Source organism: Culex quinquefasciatus, chromosome 3 (genome assembly GCF_015732765.1).
Source record: "Culex quinquefasciatus strain JHB chromosome 3, VPISU_Cqui_1.0_pri_paternal, whole genome shotgun sequence".
NCBI classification, from domain to species: Eukaryota; Metazoa; Arthropoda; class Insecta; order Diptera; family Culicidae; genus Culex; species Culex quinquefasciatus.
In genome coordinates this window covers 167,594,802-167,605,722 of record NC_051863.1, presented here as the reverse complement: position 1 = coordinate 167,605,722, position 10,921 = coordinate 167,594,802, and the positions used below count along the sequence as shown (strand labels likewise).

Genomic DNA, 10,921 nt, shown 5'->3' with positions numbered 1-10,921 from the left:
TCAATCTTTCATTCAGCGGAAGGGCCATATTTTGGGACAAGTCGTGCCGCAGACGAAGGTGAAGATTTATGCTTTATTAGTTATGGATTGACACTTTCTACTGAAGTTTGCTGGTGAAGAAGTTGAATACTCGCTTGACGAGTAATATGATTTTCGAGAGGAGGTCGTCTTGGTTCAGGCCCAGGAAGTCAGCGAAGGGTCTGAGACGGATGCCCACGACCGGTGAGTCAAGGTGACATTGAGGATTCCCAAATTCGATGACGCCGAGTAGGGCGCCGTCCAGGACGATTGGGGCTCCAGCGAATCCCTGGAATGATGTGTGTTTGATGAAATTTGTGCTTGAATACTGGGGCAAAACTTTACCAGACAGATGGTTTCGTTTCCTTTGGGCTTCAAGCAGAGGTGCTGCGAAGGGAGAAACAGATTTCCAACTTGTCTAGCACATCGAGCTGGTGGAAGAAGGTACATCTCAACGGTTTTCATTTGGTAGGTCATGTTCCTGGAAGATTCGTAAGCAATATCTCCCCAACCGTATACTTGTACGACACGGTTGAATCCAAGATCTTCATTGAGTTTTACAGGAAGGAACATTTCTTGGAATACCCTAGATTCGGGAATTTCCAGAATGGCCAAGTCATTCTTGAACGTTCCACTGTACTCCGGATGAACCATTAGGTTGGTCACGTTCACCGAACTCCCGTACAGACTCTTCCCAACGTCGTACGTGAATAGTCCCTTTAACAAATAATCCAGCTCGTCCCTGTCAAACTTGTTCGAGAATACCTCGTTGGAGAACTTGTTGTCAAATTTCTCCCCTCCTCGTGTCCTCAGCTTATCCACGATCCGTCTACGGGCAGGTTTCCCGGATCGCACTCCCACGAACCGCTCAATATCGGTCGCGTTCAGCGCTACGTGAAAGTCCTCCGGTGCGCCCAACCGTTGCGTTCCGTTGTTTATGAACACCACACAGTTGGCCGTGGTCAGTAGACGGCCTTTCGCGAGCATGACGGCGTTGCAGATGAAGTTGTTCCGAGGACCGAAGAGGGCCGTTACCTGAGGGGTTGGAGGTTTCGGTGGGGTCGCGGAAATTAAAAGAATCAAGTTGAACAGGAGTGGAAGTTGGAACATTTTTGATACTACTTGTTGCTATGAAAGTATGATTCTATATGGTAAGAATTGTAGGTTGCACTCTGGAACTAGTTTGCTTTATTGCAACTGTCCACCAATTGTGTCAATATTTGTTATAAGAATAAATGTATCATTGAGGAATTCGATGCTTGAAATGTTTATTGAATTTATTTTTTATTCACCTTGAAAAGCAAGACTTGGCAAGACTTGGCAATACACAATTATTCAATCTCCACCGCGGCCAACTATTCAGAAATTTTCAAAATGTGCAGTTAATGGTCCAATTTTCAATATTTAAATATGAAACAATCGTGAAATTTTAAGATCTTTTCGAAAAAAATGTCTTCGTTTTTTTTAAATCAAGACTAACATTTCAAAAGTGCCAAATACCCATTTTTTTAAATATATACCAAGTCTTGATTCAAAAAATATGAAAGTATTTTTTTTTCGAGAAGATCAGTAAATTTCACGAATCTTTAAAACTTTTACATTGAAAATCGAACCACTACTTGCTGAGATATTGACATTAGAAAATGGTGGGTTGTTTGGGTGAGACTTAGAAAACATCAATTTTCCTGTTTTTAAATATTTGCATGGCAATATCTCAGAAACTAAAGGTCGTAGCAACAAAGGTCGAAAAAAAGTGAAGAGAATTTTTTCAGTTTTTAAAAATATTTTTTTCAAAAGTGGGCAATCTTGGGCTCTTATGTAAAAAATAAGAACAGCGACTATTTTCAAAATAGTTACCTAAAAATGGGTTTCACTAGAAAACTGTGCACTTTATCAAAATTTCACTTAAGTACTATTCGATTGCAAATTCGATTTTACATCTAAAAATGAAGTTGAAAAATTTTTGCAACCAGCATATCGATTTTTTTTTTCAATCAGTATTGTTTCAAAAATTCATAACTCGGGCAAAGATTTTCTGCCAATGCTGGAAATTTCTGAAAAGTTGGCATTCCCCTAAAGCATATCAGAAAATAAAAAAAAGTGTTTTTTTTTTGCCACCCAAGTTTAAGTGACAAAAAGTAAAATAAAAAATCATCAAAAAAAAAATTTGCCCTGTATCATATTTTTTCAGTGTAGTCCGTATCTATTGATCAAAAAACTGCTTCAAAAGATACAGTTTTTGAATTTTCATACATAATTTTTGTGAGGACGATGCAAATTTTGTATGGAAAATTATATGGACAAGCTAATCATACATAATGGCTTCTTTGGGCATACCAGCGGCACCGAAAAAGTTTCAGACGGATTAAAAAATACAAAATACTACTCTTTGGCCAGTTGCCGCTCTTACTGCAATTTTCGAGGTGTGCCAAGATAGCTCACCAACATTGCAACTTCTTTCAAATGAAGAGTGACAACAATGCATGGATATTTTTCCGGTTTTTGTTGAATATCTCAGGATTGTAATCGTATTTTAGAGATCTGTAAAGGTCATAAGGTGAGACATTTAAAAAAAGCTAAGAAACTTCTCTTTATTTTGCTTTTTTGATACGACCTTAAGTTGCTTAGATACTGCCACGCATAGATTAAAACCAGGAAAATTTACGTTTTCTAAGTCACATTAAAACAACCCATCTTTTTTTGAAATTCGAAATCTCAGCAACTAATGGTCCGATTTGCAATGTTTAAAAATGAAACATTCATAAAACAATATTTTCATTTTTTTTCAAATCAAGCCTAACATTTCAAAAAGACCAAATATTCAATATTACGCCCTTTCGAAATGTTATACTTGATTCTTAAAAAAAATGAAAAATCATGCAAATATAAAAAAATATAGTGTTTTGGGATTGGGTTGTTGTCAGCTATTCATTGCACTCATAGTTACATGAAAATTTTTCACAAAAATACGTATTTTTGCAATATTTTGAAAATGTAGTGTTTCACGATAAAAATCTAAATTTATTGTTTTTGCAATATGGTTATCAAATGACCGCAATTTTTTCATGCATTTCGAATGTGATGACAACATTTTTGAAAATACTCAATTTTTTTGATTTTTCACAATATGGGTATCCAATGATCGGAATTTTTCATCCTTTTCTGATGTAAAAACCACATGTTTTGAAAATACTCAACATTTTCATAAAACTACGTACTTTCAAAAAATACTCATAACATCAGTTGTTTTACAATATGAGTATTAAACGACCGATAATTTTTTTTATTTATTTCGAAAGCTGTAACGCAATTTTTTGAAAATACTTATTTTTTTCACAAAACTACCTTTATTCTAAAAAACCCAAAAAAAAAATCTTTTCGGAATTTTTCATACATTTTGAAAGTTATACCATTTTTTTGAAAATGTTCAAAATTTCCACAAAACTTCTTATTTTTGAAAGAAAAAACTCAAAGTTTCCAGTTTTTTTATAATAAGGGTATTAAATGTACGGGATTTTTTCATAGTTTTTGAATGTTACAGAGGACTCTCTGGCTGTCGATCTTTTCGATATCAATGTTGCTCCAGCTGTCAATAAATTTTTTACTCCCTTCATGTAGATTGCTTTGATTTTTAGTTCGATAATTTGATAACTCCCGCTCTCGACGGTCCCTTCAATATCGACAACGACAGAGTCCACTGTATAGTAATATTTTTTGAAAATACTAAAAAAATTCACAAAACTACGTATTTTCTAAAAATAAATACTCAAAATTCCAGTTTTTTACAATATTTTTAAACGATCGGACATAAATTTCGAATGTAATAACAACTTTTTTTAACTACTCAAACTTTCCAAAAAATACGTATTTTCGAAAAAATACTCTTAATTTCATAATTTGCTACATTCAAAAGGTCTGAAAAAATCCGATCATTTGAGACCCATGTTGTGAAAAACATAAATTTGGGTTTTTTTTTTCAAAAATACATAGTGTTGTAATAAAATTTAGTATTTTCAAAAATGTTAATTATAACCGATCGTTTGATGCCCATATTGTAAAAAAACTTAAATTTTGAGTATTCTTTTCGAAAATGCCTAGTTTTATCAAAATGCATGAAAAAATTCTGATCATTTGATACCCATATTGTGAAAAACTAAAATTTTGAGTATTTTGTCGAAAATACGTCGTTTTATGATTTTTTTTTTGTAATTTAAGAGCGAGTCCACGGACAGGGCATACCCCTTTGTATTGGACGTCGTTTGGACCTCACCAATCTGTTAACATTTTCAGAGGTTGTTTGTACATATAAAACTAGCATCTGGCCAAAGTATGAGCACTCTAGGTCAACGGGAAGTGGGGCAAAACGGGACACAAAGTTTGAAGGTTCAAAAACGTCAAAAATCTTAAAAAGGCTATAACTTAGGCAAAATTCAATCAATTTTTAAAAATTCAAAATGCATCTGAAAGGGCCTAAAAAATGCAACAAAATACAGGGAGAAGCATCCCAATTGGTAGTTATTGGCATTTTAGAGAAAAAATAGCATAATTTTCAAACTCGAATAAAAAAGTGTTCCGTCCAGATATCAACTCGATTCGACCTGCAGCTTGTAGGGGACATCTGGGACTACCATCTGAGACTTAGAACGCTTAGAGTTATACGGAAAAAATCAATTCTCGAAATCGTGAATGAAATTCACGAATGCGAGAACCACGAAGGAATATATGCACGTTTATAGTGCACATGCACCATACTCATGAATAAATTCCATCGTGGTCCTCACATTCGTGAACTTAATTCACGATTACGAGAATTGATTTGTTTCTGTGAAGGCAGTTTAACACATTAAATAGACACTATTACCCACTTCCCGATAACCTAGAGTGTTCATATTTTGGCCAGATGCTAGTTTCATGTGTACAAATAACCCCTCCAACCATTTGCTTCAAATGTTCTTGTAGTTAATTGGGAGACACTAGTGGTTGTTATTAGCTCTGATAATTCAAGAAATCTGCTTTAAATGGTTTTTATGGCTGAACTGGACCTCACAAAACTACGTTTTTTGTTGGGGAATCCCAACACGCATAACAGTTATCACCGCAAAACAGGTTCCTCTGGCTTATTATTCCGCGCGCGCGCTGATAAGTGAAGAAGCACCGAATCCAAGCTAGTCTCGTTCTAACCTTGCAGCGTGATGAACCTGTTTTCGCTTGGTTTGCTGCTGTGCTGTTCGGTCGCCGTCTGGGCCGACGACACGCGATTCAGCGACACGAACGCCCGGTTCCGGTGCGGTATTAGGAAGAAATCTGGCGTTCAGCTGATCCATCAGGGTCGCACGGCCGAGCTGGGCCAGTGGCCGTGGCACGTGGCGCTGTTTTACGGCGCGGACTACAAGTGCGGCGGAACGCTGATCGACCAGCTTCACGTGCTGACCTCGGCGCACTGCGTCATTGGGTCGAACAAGAGGCCGAAGAAGCCGGACACGATTACGATTCAGGTGGGGAAGAATGTGTTGGACGAGAATCCGGATCGGGTGCAGATCGTGCGGGTGCGAGAGATTCACGTGCATCCTGAGTTTATAAGGAATCGGAACGATATTGCCCTGTTGGTGCTGTCCCAGTCGGTTCAGTACTCGGAGTTTGTGATTCCGATCTGCATCGAGGGTATTCAGGCGGCGAAGGGAGAGGATCTGGTCGGACGGCGGGGATGGGTGGCTGGATTTGGAGAGACTGAGACAGAGAAGTTTTCGAGACAGCTGAAAACCGCTTCGATGCCGGTGGTCAATAATACGGAGTGCGTTCAGAGCGATCCGGAGCTGTTTGGGCGGTTTGTTTCGCCGGCTGTGTTCTGCGGCAGCGATAAGAATGGTGAGTGGTGAATGGTGCTTCAGCATAACAGAATGTCTAGTTATAGATTGACCTATCGCCTTTTAAACACATAAACAATAATGTTAAATAATATTAAATTAAGTTAAATTAAGGGGTTACAAACATGTAGAAAAACACAAAAAAATATTTAGCGGAAATTTTTTAAATCAACTTAAAAAGAAACGATTTAAGCTGAAAATTTTGCCATGCGTAAAGCGAACTGTAACACTTTGCGAGCGTTTTTCTCTGAACACCGAGTTTTTTTTTACGGGTGCCACCATATCTCTAGATGGGATAGACCAAATTGGCTGAAATGTGGAGTGAAGACTCGCAAGTCATATTCCGTATGCATGACAAAGCCCAATTTTGAAATTTTGCATTTGCATTTGCAATACAAAAACCATAAACTGACGATTTTTATGACGAAAAAAAAATATATTTTTTTTAACTATTTCAAACATATTTTTTTTAAACGGCCATCGTCATGCACACGAAACCGATTTAATGAGTCTTCACCAACATTTTGTGCCGATTTGGTCAAGGCAGTGTTGAGATATCGAGGCACCCGTTTTTCGAAAATGCTAATTTCATATAGCTGTATCTCGGCAATGAAACGACCAAATGTCTTTTAATTTATTTTGATGAAAGTTGAAAATGTATATTTTAATGTCCTGATAACTGATCAATTAAAAAAAACAAGTTTGTGCTCAAACCAACCTCTGACATTTTTGCCGATTTACATGTTTGTAACCCCTTAAATTCAATAAAATTAATTTAAGTTAAACTTTATCAAATGGAATTATTACAATTTAGTTAAAATAGATAAATCAAATTTATTTAAGCAAAATAATGGAAAGTAAAATAAAATAAAGTTAAATATGGCTGAATAACGAAAAAAAAGTTGTTGGACTTAATTTCAGTTAATTTTATTAAATTTGGTAAAATTTTGTCAAAATTAGAATAATTCATGAAAAATTAGATGAATTTGATAAAATTTCGTTGATTTCTGAAAAAAAAACCTAGTTCTATTCAGTTCAATAAATTAGAATTTAGTTTGATTAAATTCAGTTTTTTGATTTAATTGAATTTGCCTTATATTAAGTGAATTTATATATAAAAAGTGAGGCCGTTGCAAACAATTTTCGAAGTTTATGTCCCTCAACTCTGACCAATGTCGAGAGGGGGGAAAAAGTGTTTTAAATTGTCGAAAATTTAATTCCATTTCCATTGAAATTTTATGTTTTTTGAAAAAAAAAGAATATATTTTTGCCTCCTGATTTTTTGGACCAATTTTGAAGGGTGAACCACATAAACAGTGTTGCAAATGAGTGATAAAAAAGCTATCAATAGATTACCTCTGCACCAAAAATATCCGAGAGTATAGCGTCCGTCACTGTAGCTTGTGAGATCTCTTCTTGTGTCTCGTGATTCCCAGCGATGTCATTCTCTCTCTATCACTCCTCCCCTTTTTCTCGACTATGCGCTCTCACCACTGAGTCTCTCAATCTCTCCGAAAACTGCAATGAGAGAACGCGAGATGGCGATTAGGAGCCGACCACGCATGACGTCCTGTTAAACTGCATTTGCGAAATTGGTTTTGTGGCGGCTTTTTTGGTTAAACGCTGTTGCGATAGCATGATTGTGGAAGCGGGAATGAGAGAGAAAAGGAAAATGTCAATCGCGAGTGCGTAAACACGAAAACGTGTTCGGCTATGTTCGGCGCTGAGAGTTTCAATGAAGAGAGACGAGCAGTTGTATTTGAGGCATGAATATTCAGGCGAGATAATTGTAGTTGCTGAGAGCTGATACTTTGATATTTTAACAACCCTGCACATAAACTTTGAAAAACATTTGCAACGGCTTTATACGAAGTTATATTTAGTTAAATTCAGTGAATTCAAGTAAAATTAAGTTGTTATTAAGTTAAATTTAGTAACAATATGTTAAATTGAGTAAAATATCGTTTAATTAAGTTAAGTTTAATTCAATTGAATTTTTAAAAATAAGATCAATTAAGCAAAGTAAATTATGGTTATATTCAGTTAAATTTAGATAAATTCTGTTAAATTTGGCAAACTTTTGCTCAAATATAATACAATTTGGTAAAATTCAATTAACTTTAATTAGGTTCCATTAAATTAAGTTAAATTCAGTTCAATTAAGTTAAATTAAGCATAATTATGTTAAATTAAGTTAAATTAAGTTTAATTAATTTTAATTAAATTAAGTTAATCTAAGTTTAGTTAAGTTCGGTTAAGATAAATCAAGGTAAATACAATCGAATTGAGTTATATCAAGTTAAATAAAGTTTAATTTGAGAAAATTAAGTAAAATTAAGAAAATTTTTATTTATTTAAGTTGAATTAAGTTAAATGACATTTAATTAAATTAAGATCAGTGAAGTTAAATTAAGAACGAGTCCACGAACATGGCATACTCTTTTGTATGGGACGTCATTTGGACCTCACCAATCTTTCATTTTTTAAATGGTTAAAATTGATGAAAATAACAATTTTTATAACATGCAATTGAAATTGTCTCAGAAACACGAATTTGATAAAATTTCTCCCTGCATTTTATTGCATTTTTTGAGTCCTTTCAGATGCATTTTGAATTTTGAAATTAAATTGAATTTTGCCTAAGTTACAGCATTTTTAAGATTTTTGACGTTTTCGAACCTTCAAACTTAGTGTCCCGATTTGCCCCACCTCCTGTTAACCTAGAGTGCTCATATTTTGGCCAGGTGCTAGTTTTATATGTTCAAACAACCCCTGAAAATTTCAGGCAGATTGGTGAGGTCGATGCTCTTAAGTTAAATTCAGTAAATTCAAGTTAAATAAGATTTTATATAGTTAAATACGTTAGAATTAAGTTCAGTCAAATTGAATTAAGTAAAAGTAAGTTTAAATATGTAAAATTTGCTTCAGTTTTATTGAAGTAAGTTTAAATAATTCATTTTATTATAAATTTAGTGAAATTGGTTTAACTTATTTTAAACTAGTTAAATTTAGTATAATTTAATAAAATTTAATAAATCTAGTAAAATTTAGTTGAATTGAGTTAAAAGGGATAACATGCTACACCAGCAAAAAGTTTTGAAATTGATTCCAAAAAAGTAGTTGAAAAAGTTTTTCTTTTAGATTTCTTTTAGGATTTTTAATTGAAAAAATGTGTAACAACTAGTTTTTTTTTTAGATTTTTTACTAAAATTTAGTAAGATTCACAATAAACCTTCTTTCCGTACAGGGACGAGCGTGTGTCGTGGGGACAGCGGCGGCGGGATGTACATTCTCGCTGGTGATCACTGGGAACTTCGCGGGATTACCTCCTTTTCTGGACTGTCGGAAACCGGTACCTGTGACGTGAAGAAGTACGTGGTGTTTACGAACGTTGCGTTCTACTACGAGTGGATCAAACAGAAAACCGGTGGGACGGTTGTGGTAATTCCGAAGCGGATTAGTGAGGCGAGTAAGTGACACTCGAGGTGCTCGAAGGTCTTCCGAAGGATGTTAAATGATCATTTGTTTGGTTTCAGAGTGCCGCGAGTATTCGAGATTCGCTGCGAAGCGTCAAAACGGCGTTTGCTACAACTCGCGATCTCCGCACACAGTCGCAATCATTGACCTAAACCAGCGGCACATCTCGAGTGGAAGCATCATCAGCGAGAGGTTTGTCCTGACCAAAGCTCCGAGCCTGTTTGAGTAGGTATTCTTTGCTACTTGTGAACCTCAAACCAGTTTAGCGTGGTGTTCAAATTTCAGCATCTTCGTATCGGATGTCGTCTGGGATGATCTATGGGTGCGCTTGGGCAATCAACCGGACAAGAAGGTGATTCGGGAGATCTCCCATCCGGACTATGACCCGGAGACGCTTCGCCACCACATCATGCTGCTGGAGATGGACTCGCCGTTGGCGTTCTCGAACCGACTGGTTCCTGTTTGTTTAGCCAACTTGGGAACGGAGAATCTCTACGACACACTGCTTCTGAACGGGTACAGCGGTCAAAGTGCCAATACCAACGAATTTTACGAAAGCGTCGAGAATCGGGTCATCTCGAACGAGAAATGCAACGAAACGGTGAAGCTCGCCCACGCAAAGTACACCGTCAACGAGGAGGAACTGTGCGCCATGGATCGGTACGAGGGCTTCTTCTTCTGGGGTGGTATCGTGGGAGGTCCACTGCAGACGGTCAACACCCGTAGCTGTATGTTCACGCAGGTAGGGGTCACCAAGTTTCTGATTCCGCACAATATGAACCGCGAGGTGACCAAAACGGTTCGCTTCACCAACGTGTACTCCCGGGTGACGGCCTACCTGGACTGGATAGAAGCGGAAGTGTGGGGCAACGAAACGCTGCCGGTGGACAGTGAGCTTGCCGATAACGGAGGAGAAGCGCCCACGATTGTTGATAACGAAGTGGAAGAGGACCAGGAGAATGCGACTGCAGCACGGTTGCGAGGCAGCACTACAAGTGGCGATATAATTCATTTCCCTAAAGACTAGATCAACTTAAGATTGAAATTGTTTAAAAAAATCAATAAATTGTGATGTTGTTGATATTGACACACTTAGTTTTTTTTAACGAGTTCGGTAAAGTTTACCGAACTTTCAACTGCTAAACAGTTAGGGAAACTGAAAATTTCCGAATTCGGTTATTATTATAAATCATCGTACAACTCAAATTCGGTAAAATGTTGTTCACTTTGATAGATGGTAAACCAATCTAAACTTTACGGATTTTTTAAATACCGAATTCGGTAAAAAATCTTAATGTGGAGTTTCAAGTAAGTGAATGAATCAGAACAAATCAAATATTACAAGGTAATTCTCTACCAACACACATGAATTTGAGAAAAGTTGTCCCGACCCCTCTTCGGTTTGCGTGAAACATTGTTCTAAGGGGTATCTTTTGTCCCTGATCACGAATCCGAGGTCCGATTTTTATCTCGTGACGGAGGGGCGGTACGACCCCTTCCATTTTTGAACATGCGAAAAAAGAGGTGTTTTTCAATAATTAGCAGCCTGAAACGGTGATGAG

The 10,921-nt window shown here is 36.6% G+C and overlaps 2 protein-coding genes across 2 annotated transcripts; one reads left to right on the top strand and one right to left on the bottom strand.

Moving 5' to 3' along the window:
- On the bottom strand, positions 1-1,150 carry LOC6054505. The gene is made up of 2 exons (XM_038263357.1): positions 364-1,150; positions 1-307 (listed from the first exon to the last, which is right to left on the bottom strand). The coding sequence occupies exons 1-2, from the start codon at positions 1,126-1,128 to the stop codon at positions 98-100; spliced, it is 975 nt and encodes a 324-aa protein (XP_038119285.1). The 5' UTR covers positions 1,129-1,150; the 3' UTR covers positions 1-97.
- A 4,044-nt stretch (positions 1,151-5,194) lies between these two features.
- LOC6054403 (polyserase-2) lies at positions 5,195-10,446 on the top strand. Its single transcript, XM_038265858.1, has 4 exons — positions 5,195-5,883; positions 9,130-9,351; positions 9,419-9,584; positions 9,645-10,446. The coding sequence occupies exons 1-4, from the start codon at positions 5,211-5,213 to the stop codon at positions 10,384-10,386; spliced, it is 1,803 nt and encodes a 600-aa protein (XP_038121786.1). The 5' UTR covers positions 5,195-5,210; the 3' UTR covers positions 10,387-10,446.
- Positions 10,447-10,921: the final 475 nt, after the last annotated feature.